This window comes from Takifugu rubripes, chromosome 10 (genome assembly GCF_901000725.2).
Source record: "Takifugu rubripes chromosome 10, fTakRub1.2, whole genome shotgun sequence".
Lineage (NCBI taxonomy): Eukaryota > Metazoa > Chordata > Actinopteri > Tetraodontiformes > Tetraodontidae > Takifugu > Takifugu rubripes.
This window is the reverse complement of record NC_042294.1, coordinates 1,072,615-1,099,419: the sequence shown is the minus strand read 5'-3', so window position 1 is coordinate 1,099,419 and position 26,805 is coordinate 1,072,615. Positions and strand designations below refer to the sequence as shown.

General features: G+C 41.7%; 1 protein-coding gene across 5 annotated transcripts in view; it reads left to right on the top strand.

The window, feature by feature from the left end:
• Positions 1-26,805, top strand: part of pard3aa (par-3 family cell polarity regulator alpha, a) — a 240,686-nt gene that overhangs the window by 69,164 nt on the left and 144,717 nt on the right. For 4 of the 5 annotated variants that reach the window (XM_029843172.1, XM_029843171.1, XM_029843174.1 and 1 more), the window contains exons 4-5: positions 12,941-13,119; positions 16,159-16,296. In XM_029843172.1, the coding sequence (XP_029699032.1) occupies positions 12,941-13,119; positions 16,159-16,296 (317 nt within the window). The remainder of the gene's footprint in view (positions 1-12,940; positions 13,120-16,158; positions 16,297-26,805) is intronic. The other variant, XM_029843175.1, reaches the window with a different exon arrangement.

The window sequence follows — 26,805 nt, the reverse complement described above, 5'->3', positions numbered from 1 at the left end:
TCTCTCATCAACACAAGAAAAGTTGATGTGGTTCATATACAGTATATTAGAGCATTCATGTACCCTAATCTATTTACCAACATCCGATGATCTAAAATTGGTTCTGTCAGTATGGGATGTTGGTATGTGAAAAGGTTCCCACACACTGCCAGATACCCATTTTCACAATGGATCAAAACCCGATTCCATATATATCCAATAGGCGGCAGTTGTGTCGCAACACTGTCAATCTGACTGATGAAAACAAATAAGTTGTGATTTCATTGTAGACACGAGAGAATGTATTTTTTCAACAAATCTGGCCGAGTAGACTAAACTTAGACGTAGTCACAGGCAGAGGGTCCTGATGCAGCACCACAATGGGACACACAACAGACTGGGTCTGATTAAAACACAAGCAATGGATGAGGCCAAAGTGAACTGCACCCTGGGTATTTTTGTCAGGACTTTTCATGAGTATGCCATTTGGAGGATATAATTGATGGCTGGAAATGGACTGTCTGAAGCAGCGTGCCACCCCTGTGGGCTCTCCTGGTAGGTTTGGATGCACCGAGGCAGCAATTGCCAATTATAGATAAAGTACCACGTTTAGGTTTGGTACCATATGCTGGGTCTGATAGCAGGCCCTGATACTTATCATCCCCATCTGCCCTCTCTCTATCGCACTGCTCCAGAACTCTTTATTTAATCTCTCATGTCCGTGGTATATGCAGGTGAGGCCGTCCAATCCAGCTGCCTGAGATATCGGAAAATCACAGTTTGTGTTTCCTCTTATTATTTTACTACAGATATATGTGTGTTTGCTGTAAGGATTGAAATTCAACTCAAAGTATTATCTCTGCAGTGGTAGATTGACACTAAAAAAACAAAAACTTTAGGTTTAATAGTTTGTTGAAGACTTAATAAAATGAGTGGATGTTTTAATTAAAAAAATAAGAGGAAAATGTTTTTTTTAGATTTTTACTTCAATCATGCACAATTCAGGTTCAAGAGGTGTTTTTGTGGTATGTGATTAAATAAAATTACTTGTAAATATAAAGAATTAGGCTCTCTCCTGATATCCTGATGTGCTTATTGCAGCATGTCTTAGTAATGTTCACAACTTCCTGCTAATGAGCATCAGCAGCTCTGAAAAGATCCCCAGAGCTGAGTTTGCACTCAGTGGTGATGATGTTAGCCTGCATCATTGTCATTAGATCGCTGAAAGCACTTTCAGACCCGCCGCCACTTGTGCGACCACAGACTGCCTCTCCTCTACCTGGGTCTGTGAAGAGACTGTTAGTTATGTCAAGCCTTAATCAGATTTATCGTGTAGATGGGATCATAGAGAAGGTCCGGGGTGAATGTTCAAACACTGATGAGTGGGCATTTAGTACACCGCCACCAGGATTATTAGTCATAAAAACACTCATACTGTCATAATATCATCCTGAAGCTTCTGACAGCTAATTATTGCAATAGCTGACACTGTTAAATGGTGGAGACATTTTTGGTAATGAAGTGTGAAGTGCGTAGAGTGTAAAAAAAGTGTTGCTGAGATTGTGCTGTTATTATTTCTCATAGTCGAGCCGTGGCTGGACGGTGTCCGCGGATTCAAGTGTGAGAGGGGATGGGCTTGAAAGAGACTGTTTGTCGACTGCTTTATTACTTCCAGAGCTGGGCCAAGATTAGTTGTGGGAGTCACTTGTCTTAGGCTTAAATCAACACCGGAGGTCCAATTATGGAACCACGGCACTGACGTTTGGTGACCCGCAGAAATAAACTCAGATGACGGTGCGCCTTATCCCTTGACTCAGAGCATGGGAAGGCTGCCAGTGTTTGTTTGGACTGACTCTGGTGTCATCTCCGAAGACACTCCACAGAAGGACATTTAGCAAAATTATGTGTCTGCCTGTCAGTTGCTGACACACGGCATCTGTCTGCCTCCGGTTTCTCGTAATGTCCGGCTTGTTTTTTCTCCGCATAAATGTTTATGTAGTGTTATTGTAAATCATGCTCACGATGACACGGCTTTGAGTCATAGACTTGGGATGAGCCTGTGCAGAGACGAATGCCAGGCATATGAAAACACTTTTATTTAACACTAATCTTATTCATCAATACTTGTGGACTTGTTTATCAAATTGTTTAAATAGATACTATTTTTAGACTCAAAAGTCACCCTGGTTATATTGAAAGTGTGGACCTGAAGTGCAGAAGGGGAGCCTGGTGTCAGAGCCTCTATGTCTAATATTGAAAAATTGTACCAAAATGGAACTGATCTTCTGCCCCAGCTGAGCAGCAGGCTCATCTTCTTCACATTGGTTATGACACATTTAGTTCATTTACATTGTGCACAAGACTGAGAGGGTCAAAACATCCAAGGGCGGTGTCTCGTACTCTGCACCTTGAGTCCACAAACACCTCGAGGGGGTTTAGCGTCTCTGTGCCTACGGGCTTTTTTTTTTTTATCCTTGCAACCCTGCAAACAACCTCTGTGTCTTCCTTGTGTAAGAGCTCCTCACCTTCTCCTCCATGCATCTGTTTCATTGTCTTCTGTTTAAGGTCACCCATAAGTCTCTACCTCCAAGGGTGAGGGGAGCAGCCGCAGACATACGGAGACATCCCACCCAGTTTGCGCAGTGGAAGGACTTTTTAAGTTGGGGTTGAATCTATATTTGAAGCACTTCCATCAAATACCAGCACACATTTCATTTTCCTTTGCAAGACTGTTTCTCAAATATGAGGAGAATTGTAGAAACATTGGGCCAGATTCACGAAGCGTTCTTACGAACAAATTTGTTCTTAAGTCCCACTTACGAACAGTTTACGAAGATTGTGGCATTCACCAATTTCTTCTTATCCTGGATTTATTCGTAGGTAAGAACAAATCCTACGAACACTCAGGAGTACTCTTGCGCACATTTCAGTGCCGACATGTTGGCATGGTTGTGTTTTCTTCTCTTGTGCAGTTCAATAAAATTCAATATTACAATGATAATTCTGTCATATTTATTTATTTATTTGTTTATTTCCTATTTTTGGTGATTTACGGAGAATTTTAAAATTACGTAAATGTGCCAATGACTTAACATTAATCAACCAAATTGGAAACCATGCCAAAACTGTCTTTTTATTTGATTTTATCTTGATTTATTTTATTAGGGGATCGAGGATATGCCCTGGTTGTTGACACCACTGACCAACCCTCAGACTCCACAGGAGTTTTATTCAATCAGATGCATGCGCGCAGTCGCTCCACCATTGAACGCACCATCGGCATGTTAAAGGGGCGCTGGATGTGTTTGGACACTGAGCCACAACCCCGTGAGGATGTGCGTCCTGACGCAATGATGGGGCCAGACTGCAGGCACGCGGTTCACGTTCGAGCGCGATTAATTGCCCGTTTGTGAATAAAATGCATTATTGTCACAATCCGAGCACAGCTTTTACACGTTTATTTTTTTTACATTCTTCTTTTTTTTACATTCTCGTTGATTTCTTTAAGCGTGTTGGCTATAGTCATCAGGGTTGAGGCAATTTTATCAAGCGTGTTAGCCATCCTTTCTTGATTGTTCAACACGGCGTCAGAAATCAGGCGTGGAGAGGCAAGCTTTGGGCATTTCGCTTTGGGCATTTGGCTGCTTTTTGCTCTGTCTACAGGGTCCTGCTGCAGTTCCTTTTATGGGCATTAGTGGGCGGTGACCTATGCTAATCGTATGTTAATTAGACTCACCTGGCACGCGCTTTCAACTTACGAACAGATGGCATTCATCAATCTAAGAACACAGCTGCGAACAATTCTGGGGCTTACGAACGCGTTGATGAATCCGACGTAGGGTTTTCTTAAAAAACTTCTTAAGGACAACTTAAGAAAGAATCTAAGAAGATTCGTAAGAACATATTGGTGAATCTGGCCCATTGTTACGATCTTGTTGATTTGGACCGTTCATTTGAAACAATCTCACCACACGGATGCACTAGCTAAATAAACCAGAAGAGCGATCTTTCCTCTTGGCCACAGCTACACATTTGTCATCCCCCTCCACTTTCCCTCCTTCTGTTTTTCATCAGATACACAAAGATAGAAACCCCAAAGCAGGAAATCCCAGAACGCCGTTCTAACGCATTCCCATCTTCCGGCAAACTTGATCCCTTTCAGATACTTTCCTTGGCTCTCAGTCCCAGACTGTTTTAATCAGACATGTTTTTGCATACTTTATCGTTTATACTCCCTGAATCAATTCTGCTATTTTGACCTAATTACTGTGACAGTCTTTAGCCAAGACCAGACTGACCTGCTCCATGTTACAGTTGTTTAGAAACCACAAACTTATTGAAATTCTGCATCTGAAATGTTTGGATGAACATCAAACTCCTCACTTTTTGACCTTAAATTTGAACTTCTTTTCAGATGTATTCTTGCAAATTAAATGATAGCAAGTTCGAACTAAATTATCCAATTTTTATGAATCCGAGCCACATTTATAATATGGATTTCCTTCCCACCCCCCTAAACTCCAGAAGTTTCTCCCCCAAAGTGTTTGTGATGTCAGATTCATTCAAGTAGTGTGCAAATTCACAAAACTTTCATGCTTTTCAGGTCATAATCAGGGATTTCTGCACTTCAATTGCTGGCCACTTGCTTAAAAGTTATGCCACATTTCATCATTATACACACTTCTGCCTTATTTCCCTCCGATTTATTCCGGTAACTTGAAAGTTTGGACCGAGCTGTAGAACTTTCGCTCTTGACAGAAACTTCAGCTGTGCTTGTGAGGAGAGACCCTGCAGCAGATCATACACCCAGCAAGTGATATTTCATATCCAGAACTGCATGTTGATAGAACGATGGCGATCCAGACAGAATTAATGATTTCTTAGAGCTGCAAAAAGCACCTTGAAACACCCCATATTCCCTTAAACACCTGTCAATACCAGCGGCTCTCTGGGAGACTTGATGCTGCCTCCATTGTCACAGTGGGGCTTTTTGCTAAATTACATATTTTACACAGCCTTCTAATGCTGACTGAACAAAAACCAGGGATGAAAAGGTTTTCTATACCCCTGCCTATCCCTCATCCTCTTCTGACTGGGATCTCTATGAAATCCTGATGTTCTCCTGTGCGTGACGGATCAGAGTGATGCAAATCCAAAAACACAGAGGCGGCACATCACAGTACCATCTGTTTCCAAGGACTCTGTGTCCACTTTTTTTTCTAAAAGTCTGATAAAAGTTCCTCCCTTAGTGCAGAGAAGCACCCCGCTCCGCCTGTTTTGCTTTTGGCTTTACATTTGAGGAGATTGTGCCTCTGATGCACTCTCACTTGTTGCCTGTGACCCACCTGACCCCTGCATGTTGATGTTTGCATCTGTCTGATCAGAAAACGGTCCTATGTTTGTATGAGAGTTGTGGAGATAAGCACACACAGTAGCGTTTCTCAGCAGGATGCTTTAAACACCAAAATATTTTCATCTGTCGAACAGAGGCCTCACAGCAGCGGCCACATCACTCCTCTCCCAGCACTCGGCTCATCTCGCCCAGCAAATAACGCTCTGTTTTCCCCAAATAAATCATCAAGGGTCCAGAGAAAGTTGAGAAAGTTCTAGCAGAATTTTGCATTTGTCATCTCGGCTGTGAAAGAGGTAGTTAAGTTCGGATGTGTTTGTTTGAAGCGGCAGCTAGTGTTTTTTGTGCTGAGGCTGAAATGTCGGAGGTATGGATTTCTGTGTACGTGCTGTCTGGAAACTGCATTTGAATTAGCTCCATGTTTCTGATGCGCCCCCCTTCCCCCCGCCAGACTCAGTCAGCAGCCAAAAGTTTCTCCTCTCACACAATTACCGGTACAGAAAAAAGGGAAAATGAATCAGATATCAACTGTTTATATGCACTCCAACCTTGATATACCGAGGTCAGAGAGGGACATGCATATAACTCTCATATAACATGGGGATTATTCAAACACAGGTTCTATCACAGTTTGGGAATGGGATTACAGTGTTACTGGAGCCAAAGTAAACAAAATGGAAATCCAGTATTTATAATAAACAGGATCAAAATCCTCATTGCAGGTGTTAATAATGTAAACGACACAGGTTCATCAGTGGAATTAAGTCATATGGTCAGAAATTGAATAATCCAAGAGGACATTATAGCCAACCTATCGCTATTCTAGTGATTTAGTTTTATTATGTCAAACTAATCATATTTTCTGATGAAATGTTAATGTAAAGTGTGAAGTATCGCCACTGTGGGGTTTGCAATCGGGAACTATATAATAACATTTGTATTTAGCCAAAATACATTTTGAGTTTAGGAAAGAAAAAAAAAATAATGTAGATGTTTTCATTTAACTTTGATCCCATGTTTATTGCTCAAAAATGGGTATGACATAAATTATTGGCATTAACCTATTTTAGCAACATATAGTGAAGATATAATGAAGAAATAGGGGCAGACACGAAACAAACTATTACTTTGTGCTTCCACTGCTCCTGGCTGGCTCATGGCCTTTTCAAACCAAGTCACAATTCAGCCTGAGTGAGATTTATGAGCCCTTTTGTCTGAGAGCCTGTATCGCTAAACGGTCCGTAATAGGTGAACACACGAAAAATGGTGTTTATATGAAATGTGCTGCTGTGGACCTGCTTCTTGCCTGACCAAGGGTTGTTTGTTTTGTTGATTAGCAGCTCCCAGTGGTCTTTGGGTCCATGTTGGGACAGAGTTGCATTGTAATCGCGACCCTCCCCACCCAAATTAATGCAAGCTTGTTTCAATTTAGCTAATATAGAACAACTGAAAGTGCAAAATAAAGTAAAGTAATACGTATCGAGAGCAAATTCACAAGTTGGATTCACCACGAATGTCACAGTTACTTAACGGTAACCTGAAGTATACCTAGAAGAAAAGATTTGACTGGTTTGGACCGTGGAGGGGTGGCTAGCATATGTGTGTAGTAGCTAGAAGGTTTTGGGTTTGATGAAATTTAGATATGTTTGTTTGCTCTGCAGATTTAAACATGCGCGCGTCGCCGTGTTTTGATTTTCCTCGCGTCTGAGCGCCAGCAGCTCCTCGACCTAGATGAGTCAGGATTGATCTGGGAAGAAAACTCATCCCCTTGTCTCTGAGATCCTCCTCATCTGGGGAAACACTGTCTGAGCAGTTCATAAAAACAAAAAACACTCCTGGTGTAGCTGTTGTTGAGGTGTCAGTCTGCTGCTGGAGGCCCAATCTCAGAGGACGCGAGTCGGCTGCCTTTCGTCAGTGTTTGTCGGGAGAAAGAAAATGTTTTCATTGAAAAAGATAACAGGGTGTTGCTCTGGAGGGCCGTGTGGGGAGACCCACTTCCTGCTTGTGTTCGTACCAACACCAAAACTAATAACTGTGAAATTCAGCATCAAATTTGGGGCACATTGTTTAGTCTAATAGGACTTGATTATTTGTTGGTGGTCACATTTATAGGCCAGACAATTGTAAAAAAAAAATAATAAAAAAAAAATGAATAAAATAAACATTTACATTTAAATAAAAAGTTTAAAGATGAAACTACAGCACTTTCCAGGTATGCGTTATTTGATCCAGGATGACTTTTCACTAATCAAAAAAGAAGAAAGAAATATGGTCTGCTTGCCCACAGTAAAAGCACCCAAATCAAGAAAATAAATCTCTTTAATAAGCTACATGTGAACAGGAGACATACTCTGAGTGGGAGATGAAGCATTTTAGAATGATACCCTATGGAATCAGCACATCCGCCTGGAAAAAGGGTTCTCCTTGTATCGGATGCCAAAAGAAACACAGGCTTGCACGTATGCACTGTACAAACGTATCCTAAATGTAATTAGATTATTAGTTGAAGTCCATTATTAATTGCAGAGCATTTTTTATCATCAGTCTGTAGAATTTTTATTTTCATTGTGGTTGCGATTTATCAGCTGGAGTTTATTCCGAGTCTGTCTTCTATCAGTCAGACGGTTCATTATATTAATGTTTGATAAACACTTCACAGAAGAACCTCGCTTGGTGCTCCTGACCGGCCTTGGCCTTGGGTTAACCACCCACTCATTTTAACTGTCTACATATTTCATCTTTTTCACCCTAGCCCAAGTTTCCACCACATCAGAATTGTACCGCTTTGCTCCTCAAAATGGAACTCTCTTTCGGCCCCTCGGCGATGATTCGGGGCAGGGAGGATTCTGTGGAAATCTTTCCCGCTGCACACAAGGGACATCAATATGTAGTCAGTGGCCGGGCAGAGGGGTAAAAATGGTTCAGTGCTATAATTTATTCAGACATTGAACCAGCCGTGGCTTGACGGATTTAAAGTAACTCGGAGGTGGGGGTGGCTTTTAGACATTTCATAAAGGCACAGTCGCAAAGCATTTATATTTAAATCAGTTTGATGTGAAAGCTTGGACTCAGAGAGCACCGCAGTCGGAGTGAAGGTGGCAGCCCCAGGACGTCATATTTTGCCTATGTATATCCTCTACTACCTTCAACACTATAACACACAAACACACAAATGATCCTAATTCACTCTTAAATACACTGTGTGTCTGACCTTCAGTTGACTGAAGGAATTATTAACACCGCCAAAGGAGCTGCTTTGTTGCGGGGACCTACGGCCCTTATTTTTAAGGGAGGATTTGGCCTTTGCAATTCAAATGCTTGGGTTTTTCATCAGTGTAGGGATTAAGAAAACAATAACAATCCTGTTTTAAGGGAATTCAACTGGATCTTTTTGTAGACATTTCACCTCTGATCCAAGAGGTGCTGTCGTTTTGTGCTGTCGTTAGCATTCATTGGTGGTACTTTGCAATATTAAAGGGTGGACAACCCTGCTCATCATCTGATATTACGAAACTTTCTGACTGACAATATTATAACAATATTATATATACATAATAACAATATTTAATTCAAAACAATACACACCTATGTTGAGACACAGTGGGGGATATCAACACCATTGTTTGCTCACAGCTTGATCATAAGACCCAGAAGTGTTCTCTATGATCAGAACAATTATGCACAACCAGCTCTGGCCACGCTGTAAGTAGTGGTTATTCATTTTTTAGTGGTGAGAATATTCCTCATTGATTGTGAGTTTGCTAATTGTCACCACAGAGCCAACTGGGGGAGACCAAGGAGAAATCCACATTTGAGGGCATGTCCTCCAGTAAGCGTGTCCTTTCTGCAACCTTATCAGTATGCTGCCTCACTTGCTCTATTACCTGGAGTTGGCAGCCAGTCAGGACATCGAGCCACTTCCTCCTGTCAGGTACAGGAAGGAGCCTTTCTCCTCGTGTCGCACCATTTCAGTGATTGGAGTCTTCATCAGCTAATACCCTGCAGCTGACCCCGTTCCCTTAGCCACCAAGTTGGAAGTTGGTTTTGCTCCATTTTTCTTTTTTTTTTTTTTGAGCACAGTGTAACTCTGCTCTAAGGTGGGGTTGTTTATGGCCACCCAAAGAGATACATGTAATTTTTAGGAGTGTGTTCTTGGCATTTGTGTTTATCAGTTGGAAAAGGATTTTGACATATTTATACCAAGCAGCCTCTCGGGAAGAGCAGGGCATATTTTAAAACGGGGAAACATTCCAGTAACACACACACACACACACACACACACACACACACACAGTGGGATGTCATTGTTCATTTTTAATGTCAGACAGCTACAAATATAATATGTAAAAAAAACTGTAAAAACCTGCTGTTTTTCCGTAGAAACAACATTTTCTACAAATAGACCAAAGAAAGGGTGAGGATGTTAAAGACCTTGAGAGGCTGTCTGAGTGGGTGTCGTCAAACAGGTCCTCATTGAGCGGATTCACAGAAGGAGCATCGTGTGAGGAATATAATGATGGCACTTCCCGGTACCTGTCGGACAGGACTTTTGCTTTAAAGAAACCTTTCTAAAACAAATCTTGTTTGTGTTAACACATAGCCTCCTCAGTTTATCTATTTTGGATAAAAAAAATAAAAAAAGGTTTTCTGATGCGACGCATCCACTATAGATTTGGTCCATTTGCCGTCATCTGTGGAGGATTTAATATAAACGCGCGACCGTGGTTTGTGCGTTCATGTTTTAGCTTTAAGTTATTCTGATAAGGGTCACGATTTGCTGATGTTGTGTTGTATTTCATATCTGCAACATTCAGAATAAGAGTTTTCTTGGTTATTAACTGCATGATATCATTCTGACCAAGTAGTCGAATACTTTGGTTGCGATTGAAGCAGAACATTTGTTGCAATCCACTGAATGATGTCATTATGGATCAGCCGTGGTGCATGTATATGAACACTCTATATCCAGTGTTTCACAGCAGCTAATATATTTCTCCTCCAAACAAGGTGAGTGTAAAAGATAAACAAAGGACAAAGCAATAAGAGGTAATAGCCCCCGGAGAGTCTGACCTTTCCCTGTGGTGAATTGCGCTGTGTGTACATCTCAGTGACCCCGCGCCCTGGCCTTAATCCCTCACTACAGGGGCTGGATTAGGCCTTCGTTTTATTAGCCTTCACCATCCTCCATCGTCTCGCTCCCTCTCCAGCCTGGATCGATGGCTGCCTGAGTCTGAAGTAGTGGCGCTGGTTATTAAACGTGGGACCAACCAACCCCTCGGTTGCCAGGATAATCCCATCACAAATTAAGTAGAAGAAAATTGGTCGGGGAGAATGAGAGGGGGAGAGAATCACCATATTGTGACCTTCTAAAACGTACACACAAATGGACGTGGCCTCCTATAGAACTGCATTTATTTATTGTGCTATTCTATGAGGATTTGTGCCCACGATGAATCAACATCTGTTTAAATAGACACCCCGCTAAATGGTAATAGGGGTACAGAGTGCATACTATCAGTAGTTTAAATGCCAGTGTTGTCATATAACAGCCAGATGTTATTAGCTGATGTTTAATCATGAATTCTTAATGCAAGGAAAGTTGGACAGGTTTTCTCTCATAAAGGTAATTCATTTCCCAAATGCAATGAGGTAAACACAAGTGGGATGTGACAATTTACGTAACTATGTGTCAGCGTCTCGTTGCAGTTTATTTTTCAGTTGAAATGTTTATTGTTTATTCCCGCTCCCCAGTGAATCCTGTCTCATCCATAGTTCATAGGTCAGACCACAAATATAATAATAGCTAACAGCACAAGCAGCATTCGGGTGACTGAATGAATTTAGCTTTTTGGTGTGAATATTGAGTCCATTTTATTTCCATTTTTTTCAACATCCTTGGTTTCTGTCTGCGTTTTTTTATATTAATATAGTGATATTTCTTCATTGGAAACTTATTTGCAGTTTTCAAACACACACACGCATACACATTTTTACTTGTATCTTTGTGAAGAATCTTTCGTTCACATAATTTAGGTCCTGATAATGTGAGGACCACACTTTCCTCACTTTGCAGAAATGTCCTAATTCTGCTGATGAAGTGTGTGTGTCCTCACTATGTAGCCTGTAAGAACACTCTCTCACTCGCTCTCTCTCTCTCTCACACACACACACACACACACACACACACACACACACACACACACACACACACACACGGTCCCTGTCTGGCTGTATTTGTGTCATGTAGGATTATACCAGATGTTAATTACTGTCTGAGTCTGGTGTCTGAGGTGAACCTCATTAAAGTCCTGAACTGGACATGAACCAGCCGCTACAAAAAGGGTAGGCAAAGTCTTTTAATGTCATTATTAAATCTTCAACCCAATTTAATGGTAAACAGAAAATGACTTTGCTTCTGGCGGCTCACTGTGGATTCTTTACTCAATTCCCATGCTCTTCCTCAGAGGAAGCTCAGACAATGGATGAAGTAGATTAAACACATTTGTAACCAAGGGTGGAATACATTAAAAGCTGTTGCAGAGTTGTTTTTTTATTTATTTATTTTTTTCTGGAATGCTTTATGTCAGCCCAGTTTGGAAAAGAGGAGGAACAAACCTCTGTGTGACTAAAGAGCTACTTGCTCTGGTTTTGGGACATCCACAATTCGGCTTTCACTCAAAAATAGGGTTTTGCGAGCTCAGAGTGCTTCTGCATGTCAGCAGGATGTCGTTTGCATCTGATGACTCAGAGACTGACTCCTGCTATCTTGTGCTGGGGTACATTTCCTTTTTAATCCCACTGCAATTTAAACATTGTCAGCTCCATTAATAAAGTTAGCAAAAGTAAGAAGGGCTCTTTTAATGCAAAGCAGATATTAAATTAACATTAGTATAAAAAGTAAAGTAATCAAAATCAGATTATTGTCTGAATAAACTGTCTGTAACAACGTAGTAATGTGCTAGAATGTCTGAAACTTTGCTATTTTACTAAAAAAAAAAAAAAAAGCAGGCAAACACATCTGCGTTCACTTGGACTTCATTTTAGATTCAGGCATGATCTCAAGATCGTCTTTACCGGTACATGTTTCCAACCCTTTCCCAGTAGCATCTATAACTACTTATTGTGTCACATTATTCTACACACAAGTCACAGCAGAGCAGAGGATGTGACTAAACATCCATGAAGACTGTTCTCTGCTATCAGATGGAAGCTTAGTGCCAACATATGCTCGCTGCAACGATGCAACAGTCCCCGACAGGTGGTTGCCCCACAATTTGCATAATTATGGATGGAAGAGAAGCTGATGGAATTTAAAAAAAAAATAAAAAGCTGATGGAATTTAAAAAAAAATAAATCCATATGGTCTTTTGGGAAAGTCCAGAGTCACACCACAGCTCTCTGATGCAGGATTTCTCAGAATATTTGGCTCAGCCATGTGATACATCATTGCTTTTACTTCTGAGGAAACATAAAACCACCCATGTGTCAGCTGAGCTGTTGTGTTACAGTGAAGAACACCGATGAAAAAAGTACCAGGTGTTTGTGTGTTTGGCATCGCTGTGATCTCTAACCTCCCTTTTCCTCCCCATCCTCTTCCCCACCCTTCCACAGATATGCCCCTCCACGTCCGTCGCAGCAGCGATCCCTCCCTGGCCATCCTTCCTCCCGAAGAGGCTCCGGTACGTCCGCAAGAATTTTCCAGACAGAACCCAGCTCAGTGGTCCACAGCCACCGGCTTCCCTAAGAACAAACCAAACACAAGCGCTGGGACTGGCAGCCTTGAACGAAAGGTGAAATATAACTCTGACCAACTTCTTCGGTGTTTTTCTCCCTCGCTTCCATTTATCATCTCCTGCCTGTTCCAAATCCGAGAATTGGGCATCTTTATGAAATCTGGGCTGCCCCGCGTGCACATATCCAGCAGATAGCCTTTATCTAAATCTCTGATAACGCACCCTTTTTGTCTTCCACATAGATGAGATGAGGCTGTTAAATGGATTTCCCTTTGTTCTGTATTCACCTTTTCAGAGACTTTTGAAGTCTCTGATTATAAATCTGGTGGAAAGGGAAGCTCAGGTACATCCTTCCTGTGGCGTTTTGAAGGGAAGGGACAGAAATTACCACTTCAGCATGGCTGCCTGTACATGGTGCTGACAGATCTTTATATATCTTGCTGAGATATCGTTATGTTGCCAATGAAACATCAAGGCAAAAAACAAGACACACTAAAACCTTCATTTAAAAAAAAACAACAACTCTTTCCACCCTCTCTATGGCACCGTAGGTGTCAAAGGAGTTTTAATATTTTAATATAGTTGGTCCTTTGATCAGAGCAGCACCATTTTGTATCATTTGATGGTCTAAGAAGATCACATAATGCTCAATTATCTCCACTCCCCCGAGCATCATTTTTAGTTTTAGCCGCTGCTGCTTTCAGTGCAGCTAAAGATTGTTAGCTTTGCTAAATTTCTATGAATGTTTACTTTCAGGAGGTTGTCGGTTCGATGCCTACTCCCTGGCTTCCAAGTGTCCTCGATTATGATACTTAACCTTAAGTTACTCTCAACTATGCAACTTCATTTTAGACCTTTATAGTTGTCGCTCTGCAAGGTCATATCCACCATCAGTGCGTGAACAGGAACATGAATTGATGAATCCAGGCTTATGTAAAGCCTTGTGAATGGCAGCAATGATAATGCCTTGAAAAGCATTGTGTAAATAGAGTCCATTCATGTGGACAAACTCAATCTATCCTGAAAGCCAAGATCTAATCAGACAAACTGTGTAAAAATGGCCTTTTTTAAAGTAATGCATGATTTTCATCTATGTTAATAACATTTGGTTGGCCGCTGAATCAAAATGCTTTGAAATCTACTGTGTAGATTTTTTTGGGGGGGGGGAATGAATATACACGTCCCTTTTTGCTCTCTCGAATGTGACATTTGATAAGTCATCTGTATTACATCCATTTAAGTCATCTTCCTGTCAGAGCCAAATGGTTTGAAAAGTAATAAGCTAGCACTTGGCCATTTTTTTTGGCTTGGCCAGTTTTTGACAGAGCTATTAGATTTATTTAGTTTTTCTCTTTTAATAAAAGGAGGTCTTAGTTCTCATCTTTGGCATCTTTTTTCATACATCTGTTCCATCTATTCACTCTTTGGCCAAGCTCAAGTTTATTTTTATGTGATCAACAACAGATGTTAGGTTTATAAATCAGCACTGTATATGATGGTTTTGTGTCTTTGAGTTAATGTTGTCCTCAAAGGGATCCATTTATCACTGATTCCTTTGGCTAAAGAACATACAGATATACCTGGGGTATGAGTTTATATCCCGCACAAACGGTCAGCCATGTTAGATCTCCGTAAGCCCGGTAACATCGGAATAAAGCCCAGCTGAGCGTCCTGTATACATCAACAGCAACACAATAAACTCATCACGTCTCATAAGCACCCAGCAGAGGAGATTCTCCAGATGATAAGCGTGGACAAATGAAGGGATTAAGCAGGACACACACCCACTGTTTTACGGCATACCCTAGTGTCATAAAACTTTGTGCAGTGGGGGGGATGCAGAGCTGAACCCACTGTCATGGACCAGACGAGAACCCAAATGTGACACCAGAGTTTGACTGAACACCGCTTTATTGTCGGAAACAGACAGGATTCACCAGGGAGCGAGCAGAATAGAATAGTCGGAGACGGGCAAGGTCGAGATCGGGCAGAAGGCAGACAGAATTTACCGGGGAGCAGGCAAAACAGAATAGTCAGGAACAGGCAAGGTCGGAACCAGGCAGGCAAACAGGAATACGCTGGAAAGTAATCTGAACACGAATAACGATCTGGCAGGGAGCAGGTGTGCCTCCGGGGACTAAAAAGGGGGTAATTAGTGTCCTGATGCACAACAGGCGCGGGGCGAAGTGACTCACGGGCACGATTGCTGCAGCTGTGACACCCACGTGTCCGGTTGGGTTTTAGAGGCCCATCTGCAGCGCATCCTTGACCCTCGTCAAACCACATTCAACTGCACTAAAACATATGTGACTTCAAAAGATCCTCATTTTATTACCACAAGCATGTCTTGCCCAGAGTGTACATTTAAGGTTAATAATATATTTTATTTGTTTCCCATTAAGTGGATCTGTTGTTCTTCCTGTCTCCCTTTCCAGCAGCTGTTTTGTAACTGACTCAAACACCTTCCCGTGGCTTTGTCAGCCTATCTGAATAGCTTCTTCATTGTGGTTTTTAGTGTTATTTTGTTTTCCATTTTTATTCAAATGATTTCAGCGCTGTGACCTTCATTCGTAGCAAACACAATGCCAAAGCGGGCTGTGCCAAATGTAATCTTGTGCGTTCCTGTGCTTTTTTGTGCTTTTGGCCTTTCTAATAAGTCGGGCCGAGCCTGCGAGTGTGACATTACCTTGGTAGGAACATTTTGAGGGTGCTTTTTGTGTAATGGAAGAGCTCAGCTGTGGCTGTCCTATTATTAAAGGCCTCTTATTAGCGGCTGTGTGGAAAGGTTAGGGTTTGGGAATGGAATGGAACGAGACTTGAATGAACAACATGTTCGCCGTGTGTGGCACAAATCCAAGATCAACTGAGCGGCTTCCATCACACATTGTCTGTGGTCCAATGCGTTTGATAGCACCAACGCATGAAACTGCCGGTTTAAAAGCAAAAACATCTGGAAGACAGATTCTCCCGATATGATATAACACTACAGCTTTTACACAGATGCAACGCTTGAACAATTATTATCTTTTAATATTTGTTTTTGTGCTGCGGCTTTAATGTAAAACCACATTTCCTCTTCTTCTTGGTCGTGTGCAGGGCAGAGGAGGGCACGCTTATAGGAGCCTGCCTCGGGATGCGAGTGGCTGGACCACTCAGTTCCAGAGAGAGACCATGCGATCGTCTCTCAGTGCCAACCATCCAATGGTAGACCGCTGGCTTGACCGTCAGGAACAGGTACGGAGGCCTCATTTGGACGTTTGGCCCCGTCCTGCATTCTTTTTTAAGTTGGCCACAGTTTTCTTCTTCAAGATATCTCAATAGACAATAGCAGGTACAGAAGGTTGTGCCTCCAATCTGCCATCGTTGCCATGATTCTTCTTCTGATCGTTCATCATACGGTCCACGAACACTTGCAGCAACTGGATCTCCCTGAAACCATAATACCGTGCCATTTTGCCAAAACAGAACTCAAGTTTTGCAAAAACATGGTCATGTAAATCGGGTGTTCTTCCATATATTTATTGACGCATATGATGATTTACAGATATTTCCATTGCCACTGCGCTGTACCAGGTTGCCCCCAAACAATTCTTTTGCAGCTTGATTGATACCCTAAACATCTCACTGTAGCCCAAACCTGATTTGCAAGAAAAGAAAATTAGATTTCTGTGTGCCTCATATTGTTCTGTTTTTTGTCAGAGTAGCTCAGATCAAGCGCAATGGTGCACTAAACTCAGCAGTAACTAAACAAACGCCAGAATCGGGCATCATCTGTTCTACGTACACGGGCCGTTCGTACAGCAGCTGTATGCCCTGTTCGTTACACTTCCTTGCTCGGTTGCCGCTACACTCCCTCTGCGACTGATCTCTGCACTGCTTAACCTGTCAGAGATGGGAGAAAATCTCTGTGTAAGTTATTAAAAGTGACAGGGGCTCTGCGTGCTGAGAGCAGGGGTGACCTTGGCCACTGAGTGCTCCGTAAAGAGGGCCTCTTCGTGTCTGTCCGCCTCTGTCCAGCCATCACTTCAGCACCACTTTAACCCATGTAGGAGGTGTTAAATTGATTTCTCCTTCAAGGGTCAGCGTCCGGTGCGACATTTTTACATTTTTCATGTCCATGATCCAGCTTTAACATTTATACTGATTGTCAGGTTCATGAATCAAATCAATTAAATCAAATCAATCTTTATTTATATAGCGTCTTTTACAATCAAAATTGTTTCAAGGCGCTTTCCAGAATCCCAGGGCCTAACCCCAGACAAGCAACAGTGGCAACTCCCCTTTAACAGGAAGAAACCTTGAGCAGGACCAGGCTCATGTAGAGGGACGCTCCTGCTGAGGGTACTGCATGAGAGGTCTCACAGTCTCAATATTTATTTTGATACAGATTATTATGCATTAGTAATAGATAAAATCCTCTTTTGGCTTCTGATCTATGATAAAGTGGTTTTATTTTTAGACTTCAGTATATTTCTAAAACATTTCTAAAATCTGTTTATCCCAAATTAATTTCCAAGTCCATGATCACTGCAGGTTTGCCCATATTCCTGAATGTTTAATCTCATGAAATGTGAAATTATTCCACCAGAGCTGGTGTCCTACCAACATCAGTGTTTGAACATCATCCTGAGGAGCTGCTGGCCTGACAGCAAGTACACAGCCACTAATTTCTGGGTGCAACCGGAGCCTTTGTAATCTGACAGCCGCGCAACTCGCGATGACTCAGAAAACACAAATCTGCTGGTTAGAGGTGATGCTGGTTTCGGAGAGACACTTCTTTCTTTTGTCAGCTCACTGTACCTTGCTCCTTCCCTCCCACGTGTGACTGTTTCATATTTTATCTGATGGGTTTGTGGCGCAGAAGTGTTGTGGGATAAAAATACACATACTGGATTAGTTGAGAACCGCTGTGATCAGAGCCAAAGGCGGGCTGAGATAATGAGTGCACGCATGTGCACGCTCAGGTCTTTGAAAAATTAAACTAATTAACAGGTATTTGTTCTTCCAGTTATTTATTTCTTTCGTATGTTCATCTGGTTAAAAATAAAGGGAGGAAAAAACTAAAAACTAAAATATGATTTCTGTTGTTTCTGCTCCCTGACACACTGATCATCCTGCAGCCACATCTTTTAAAGTCTCTGATCTTCAGACTTCCACCTTCCAGCACTTCTCCTGACATCAAGTCCTCCTGTGACAGCCTTCGTACACGTGGAAGCTCTATTTCATCCATTTTCAGCAGCCTTTACCATTTATATCTAAGCCGAACTTCCCTTGAATTAGAATGTCAAGTCAGGTTGAGTAAAATTGAGAAAAGAGATTTCAGAGGAAGGTGGACCCCATATACCTTTTCTATACTATCTGAAGCAAATGCTCAGTCAGACTCATATTTTGGACATGAATATTACCAGCAGGAGACTCATGAATAAATATATCCTGCTATGTAAGTCTAAAATCCTTTTTTCTGATCAGGCTTCTGTCAACTATAGCTTGACCTCATGAAAGTACAGGCAGACAGAACACACATATGACACAAGAGAAAATGTGAGTTGGAATCCAGCACTAAAGTCTAATAACAATCATTTATTTGCCGGTACCCAGCTGCCTTTCAGCTCCCGTAGTAGCCTTGTTCATCATGAACTATACAGGGTATTCGAGGAGTCATTGTTGCCAAAGGAGTTCTGATGCCCCGTTTTTGTGTTTTTATGCTGTTCTGTTGTGCAGCTAACTGTTGAACGTCTCTGTCCAAGGTCGTGTTTCAGCTCTCTGGAGCTCCAGCCTTCTTGTCAAATGTGGCATCGGCACATAAACACCAGCACTTTAGGACTTTATACAAACAGCTGACAAGCATGCTGGCCTATTATCCTGCTGATGAATGCTAATGGGCCTTCCCACTCAGACACGGACACGCACGCACGATTAAACATGCATACACATATTTGGATCTGCCTGAGTACCTCCCTGCTGTATTATTTTGTGGCCATGATGAAGTACCGGAGCTGAAGGCCATTAGCACGATCCGCACCAGAGGTTGGACTGACACCAGCTGTCAGTCACAGAAGGGTTTAACCCAATCAAAATAGTTCACATGGAGGAACACAGAGCTGTGCAAAATCATCACAAAAGAACAGAGATTAAGGGGATTATGTGTACTGTTTAGAGCAGGGCTCAATAATATAGTCAACAACTCATTTCAAGATTTGTTCAAGATAAGTTAAATATGGATAACTGTTTACATGTTCGATGGATGGATGGATCTATGGATGGATGGGTAGATGGATGATGGATGGATGGATGGATGGAAAAAATGATTGTGTGGATGTATGGATGGGTAGGTGGATGGATCACTGGATGGATAGATTCATGTTTGATGGACAGATGATGATGAATAGTTGGATGGATGGATGAATGGGTGGATGTATAGATGGGTGGGTGGATGGATGAATGAATGGATGGGTGGATGGATTGTAGATCGATGGATGGATGGACTTTTTTTCAGCATGTTCAGGTGGTGGCGATGCTGCTGCTGCCTCCATCTGGTGTGGTTGTCTCATTGTGTTTGTAGAGCTCCTCCACTTGGCACAGAGTCCACACTGCTGCTGCTGGGTTGAGACATTAAATTGTCACATTACTGCTTTTATTGCAGTGCTGGAAAGCTGTGTTAAACAGTTGTGGCTGTTGCAAACTGTTAAATTCAGGTAGATTGAAATATACACAGCATTACATAATGAAGTTGTGGAAGTGGAAGCGACTCTCTTTGATTTTTGATCAAGCCGCCGGCTCTCTTTCATCGCTGCGTTGTCTAAATGAGACACCTTGTCTGGCAAGTAAAGACAACCAAAGTGGCGAAGTGCCCGGTTTAAGCCGACATGCTGAAACAAGATAAGACCAATCGGTTTCAAGCTGTAGCCGTCTGAACACGCTCTTTTCCTATTTTGTCCCAATTAATCAAAAGGATCACAGCATGACAACACAGATGGATCTGTGGACTTGTTTATTTTGTTTTTCTAACTTATTTTTAATAATGCATCAGTGAACCATTCTTTTATTTAATGTCTCTGCAGTAAAGCGACAATCAAATCAGCACAGCAACACACTCTGACCTGAGCTGAGAACTGATGTGGTCGTTTTCACTTCGCCGCCTTAATGGCAAAAAATATAAATCAGCGGTCACTATTCAACAATCTCCATTCACCACAAACACAGAATTGCAGGTCATTTGCTTGATGATACAACTAACAGCTACTTAAGGCTTATTTTTGCATATATAGATCTTTTGTAAGATGGCCTCCGTTAACACCAAATGAGATCTCAAAGTGACCATCTGTGGCTCATAGTCAGAGGCAGCTTATATGTGTATTTTTTATTTTTTTTAAATTTGGGTGGTGCGGCTTGTCAGGTGCGCTCTATTGTGTGGGATTTACAGTAAATGCCTTAGTCTGACTAACATTGAAGCCCTCCTTATCTGACTAAAGTGGGGTGATGGTGGTTGTTTTTGTACTGATTTCCCCCCTTATTTATGCTTCATAAGTTTATCCTGTGGTCTGAGGTGTGATCAGAGTGAATTGTAGCCAACCATGAAGTAAGCTGACTGAAGAACAAGAAAGCAGGAGTAAATAACAAGACTGGTGGCACTGCTTTCAAGGTTTTCTTCACAGTCTTTTAATTTTAAAATAGTCCCAAGACATCCATCGGTCCCTCTTCTTATATGTCCTCTTCCATGTTGTATTCTTTTCTATTGCTTTGTTTTGCACTATTGTTAAGGTTGGGTTTTTACAGGACCCAAAAGCGGGCAAGAACGCAGTGATAAAAAGTCCAAAATCAGGTTTTATTCAACCAAACTCAAACTAGTAGTCCTCCTGGACTGCAGGGAAGCACTAGTTTAACCTTCCAGGGCTGCAGAGAGAGCTCCAGCCCAGAGCCAACACAGGAGTCAGGTTCTGCACATTCACAAGTCCAGCAGGACAGCATGGAGACCTCAAACAAGCAGGGGAACCCACCAAAACAACACTGGTAGGCAGGCACTCCCTCCTTAAATAGGTGGCCTGATGGAAATTGCCGACAGGTGCGGCTGCCTGCAGCGCCAGCTGTTGCCAATAATGACTCCTCCACGCCCCCTGCAGGAAAACACAACCCGGAACCCTGGACCCCAACAGCTATGTTAGATAGCATGTGATCTCACGAGATTTCTTGCTTGGAGGACGAGATTCTACATCGCTAGTGGGACAGATCCACGATGTGCGCGCTGTGCTGCGTTGACATTACTGTCCAATCAAAATTGTTTAATGCCTGATTTCCTATCTTCATGGTTCTCTAACAGATCAAACATCCTCACAGGTGTAGCCCCTGTAGACACCGAGATAATGTGATTCTCCACTATGTATAAGCGGGTTAAACGAGACAACGCATGTGGGAAATGTCCAGAACCTCCGCGCTGGCTGGCTGGAACAGAAACATCTAAGAAAGTCGGTCATGATAACAATAACAAACCTGTTTCATTATGAACAAGATGAACAAAGCTGTATGATTTTCCACATTTAAGTAGCATATTGCTACTTAGTGTTGAGGAGGAGAACATGTAATTGGAATTCGCCTGTTAAAAGTAAACTTGGAAAAGGCCTGATGAGATGCTAAAATCAAATTTTTAGCATAGCTCAGTTAAACTGTGCATCACAACAGAAGACTGTTAACGATGCCCAGTACCTCACAAGTTTAGAATCAGGACCTGTAAAAAAAACAATAGAAGTATGGATGGATGGATATTTTTTTAATATGAAGGGAAAAAAGGCCTTAAGTGAGACCATTTGGCTTAATTCTTGGTATTTAATGTCTGCAGCTCTTGTTCCTGGGTAGAGCTGATGGAATCTGCAGACCTCAGGGTGAGCTGCAGGCGCTGTTAGAGCAGTTGAGCATGGAGAGAAAACAGAAACACTGCCTGACTGACACGTTCGCCTCTGTCAGTCCAGGCAGGAATCAGAAACAGGTGGACACTCCCCTCCACCCTCGCCAATCTGCCGTCTTATTTCCGTCTTAAAAGTCGGGCCAGTGTTAGATAATGAGCAACGAGGGGTTTTGGTTTTGTGCACGGACAAAACGGCCCTCATTCCAAAAACATGCAGTCGGGCCCCAACATGGTTGTCCTGCAGCAGTTTAGAGACACAGTTATAGAATTTTTGGCTTTGAGGTCTCTGTGGTCAACGGGGTGAGGTCAAGTGCATGGATAATTTATGGATTCACAATTCTTTGTGTTAAATATTACAGATACTCCTCAGACTTGTCTATGTGTCAGAAACATTGCTTCCTCCCAACAGTGAAGCTAATTCATTCTTTAAAACCCTTATATAACCAGGTAAACAAAGAAAAAAAACTACTACTACTACTACTACTACTACTACTACTACTACTACTACTACTAACAACAACAACAACAACAACAACAATAATACTAATAATAATAATTATTATAATTAGAATAATAATAATAATAATAATTAGAATAACAATTATAATAATAATAATTAAAAACATGTCTTAAATTATGTAGTATTGAGTTATTATTAAAATATCCTATCAACAGGTGAGACATTCAGATAAACCCATTAATATGGCATATGTGATGCAATTTCAGGTTAATTGCTAACACATATTAGCTGATATCTGAATATTTGATAGCACATTTTATGCAAAAAAAAGAGTCTTATAACAAATTAATTGATGGTCTTTCCTTCCAATCCACGCAGTCTGTATCATCAATCAATCTTCACAGGAGCGAAGCCATGGAACCTCTGGGGTGTGTTGGTAAAAGTGATGTCACCAGTTCACAGAAGGAGGAGTTCACACAGGACAAACAAACATGTAGGAGGAGGTCTGGAAATGTTCCAGTCCAAAGTGATGTTTAGAGAATGTTTGAGATAGTTTCTAACTCCAGTTTTCTTATCCCTGCACTCTTCACACACTGACTCTGGGCTCCATTATTATGCAGCGTGGCTCCCCTCTCACCTTCACATGCAGCGCTCACAAGGACAGGCCAAGAATGAGAAGGAGATAAATTGGTTTTTAACAATTCAGAGCAACTTTCCACAGCTTAATCCCAGGCACATAACACTGAAGACAAATGTAGTTCCCAGGGACAGTGTGAGAAAAGGCTGTCAACGGGGGACCAAGGAAGAGAAATCACAACAGTTTTCTTTTATCACAAATCAGCTTCTTTGGAAAGAAACACCTGTCATTCTAAGTTCTTCTCAAAGCTGTCTTCCTTAAGTCCTGCTTTACCATCAAACAGTGTTGGAACTCTTTTTTGTTTCCCCACACTTTTTTTGGCCAGGAACATTTAAACTGACTGTCAGACTCTGTGTGTGTGTGTGTGTGTGTTTGATCACACAGTTCTGATAAGGGCTTAAATGATATGTCAGAGAATAGGAATGTTTTGGAGCCTTGTTGATTCCATCGACGCAAACATTCACCTCTGAGAATGAAAAGACTTTTTAATTTTCTTTCCCATTCAGAGCTCATGAGGAGGAAAATGCAGCATAACAAAACAAGTTTTGTTTTTCTTAAATTTATCTCACAACACTAGATGGATATGGTTGTCTTATTTCTGATCCTCTCATCGCTCTTCATCACTCACCTGCGACAGCGTTAGCCTGGCAGTTGTTAGCTCCTCTGTTGGTCGGGAACATGTTAATTCTTGATTAGAGTTCATGCTTTCCCCTTCTCCGATTTGCTCCGTGGAGTGAAAAATCACTTTCTCAATGAGAATAATTGAACACGGGCAGGGGGGTGCCAGCTCATTACCCACAAATCACAGGGAGCAGGGGCACCTTAGCCGGAGACAATAATGACTTCTAGGAATAAAATGGGGCTTCCAGCATGGAGCCAAACCAGCACGGACAGTAAAGAACAAAGCCGAATCAAAGCCATAGTCCTGACTCATCCTATGAAATCATTTTCACCTTTAATAGCTGTAAATAATCTTACATTTGTGAAAAAAATACATTAATTGAGTATTAGTACTATATTGTATGTTATAGCACAGCTTTGTACCTTCATACTAGGTCTGAGGCAGTAAACATGTTGTTTACTGTGCGTTTTCATTTATTCCACACTTTGTCCCCTCACCATTTTAAGCCACACATCTTTCCACAGAGCTGCTAATTGCCACAAACAGCTTGCTGCATTGGTTTATACTGGAGGGTTCAGTGCTTTTATGTTGCTCATGGAACACAAAACGATCCTGGCCGGCAGTAAACGCTCACGTTTAAGAGCCCCAGACAAACCTGAGCCGTGGCTGCTTTCGCCATCCTGTCTGAACGAGACCTCCCTTTTCATTTGCATTGGTTGGAGAACAAAAGTGGCCACAGTCAGATGCAAATGGGACAAAATTAGACTGTGTGATTTGTGAGGCAATGAGACGAAGGAGCAGGACGGCTCTTAGGAATAAGTGTGAGGAGGGAAGAGTTGTTAGAGGGCCAATCAGCCCATTTCAGTTCCCCATTTGCTGATTTTGCCACAGTGGCCACCCACTCTGTGTCACTTTGTAAAAGTCATTTCTGAGAAATCTAGCGTCAGACTCACAAAGTAGGCTCCAGCAGCCTTCTGCTTTCATTTCTTTCAGTAGAATAAATTAAAAATATATATATTATAAACCAGATTAAACTGATGGGAAAGTGAAAACTGAAGCCTTTTCAGATGGTTTGAGCTAAAACAATTCTTCTGAACTCTTTTTTGGGCCAACACTCGTCTAAGCATTTGTGAGTTTCAAGTATGCGTATCCAACCTTATTGGAATATTTTGGATTAAGATGCTGATCTGTCAGAATACCATCTGTAATGGACTTTCCTGTCACTGTAGATGTGCAGAGTTGTTGTAGTAGCAGCATCCCTGCTGAGCCCCATCATAACACAGGCAGATGTTCCCAAATCCCTTCTCGACTACATCCAGAAGCACATCGACCTGCTGGTTCTGTTTGAAAGTGGTATTTTTGATTTGGATGTGTTTTGAGTTTGGAAGCGAGAATCCCGCTGATGCTGTTATGAGCTCTGCTGTTGATGATTGACTGAAACATGAACTTATGTATGCGTTCCCTGCAGTCCTTGTATGTGTGCTGGGGTTTTATGTTGTAATAACAGGCAAACACAATGGTTTTTGTTGTTTTTTTATGACACAGGAGTGTAAAAATTAATGAATTGTATCTTTTTTCTTCTCCCTGAAATTCTGCCAAAAGTCCAATACTGATCTGAGTAATCTCATGTCTCTTGGCTCCTAACACATCATGATTCCAGTCAGTTGTTGGATTTAGTCTTTTTATTTTTTTCTCCCTGTTAATTAGAGCACTTTGATCACTGGGTTCATTCCTGATGTCACCTGCTGCAACCATATGCAACACCGCAAACAATTTCTCTTAAAAAAGCAATGCTGAACCACAGTTCTACCACCATCCCCCACCTTGTCGGGGTGCACTTGATTGCTGCAGTTTGCCACTCTCATTCTGGTCTGGCTGAGAGTGCAGGCCTGGCTAAATGGCTTTCTGGTTGCCTTTTATCCCAGAATATAAGCCTGTCATTAAAACCAAATGAAAAACACCCCCTGCCGACTGGTGTTATAGTTAAGTCCCCACTCACCTCTGCTACTCCAGCAAGGCTGCCAACAATGGCTGATCCGCAGGATGGATCATTTACCTGCTAAAGTAACAGGCAACAAAGTGTGCAAAAGGTTTACCGGCTTTACCGCATAATAAAACATTCTCTCCTTGAGTATTTTGAGCATCCAATTGTTGATTTATCTGTATTTGTGTCAGTTTGGTACCCTCTGCTGTCATTTTTACCCACTGCTATAACATTTGCTTTACAAAACACTGATGAGTTAGACAATTCAAATGATGAATTGAAAGGATGAAGTTTTACCATCAGCTTATTGTGCTAATTAGCATTATTAGCATACTTCTCTTCTTAAAGTGGTATTTTTGGATGGGGGGGTATTTCATTTGCTCACTGACCTTCACAGTTTGAAAGATGGATTAGACACCCTGAGCAGTGAAAAGCAGACTGTCCTCCCACTCAATAAGCTCAAAATGATGATTAATTTGTGAAAAGCACACATAGCTCTTTCTTAATGCATGGATACACAACAGCTCCACAGAGACACCGAGCCCCCAGTTTCTCAACTCACTGTACCTTTGTCGGGTGTCAGGAGAGTCGCTGCATTCTTTTTAAATTAGTCTAAAAACTCTCATTTGCTATTCAACTACTAAACATCATCTGAATCCAGCATTTATACAGGATTAAGGAAGCCTGAACAAGTTACAAGTGCTCTGGACAAAATGCTAGCGATGCTAACTTAATTCAAAGTATTTATATATATATATATATATATATATATATATATATATATATATATATATATATATATATATATATACACACACCCCCGCCACAAGAGTAGCCCACTCCTGTTGTGGCTGTTATTGATGAGGTTTGGAAAAAAGTCTCAGACCTCCCCCGAGGCTTTGGACCTTTTTTATTGACCAGGTGATTGATTTAAGCCATCATAATTAGCAGAGCTAATTTAATTAAAGAGTAATTTAATGATACATTGGGCAAAGGCAAAGGCAGCTGTGTCATTGATAGATCAGCCCAGCCCTGATATGAAACAGGCGCTGGTGGATGATATATTCCACACACAGCAGATCCATGACTGACCGATGCAGAGACAAAAGGAGCGTAAAAGTACTGCCGCGCTGAGACAAAG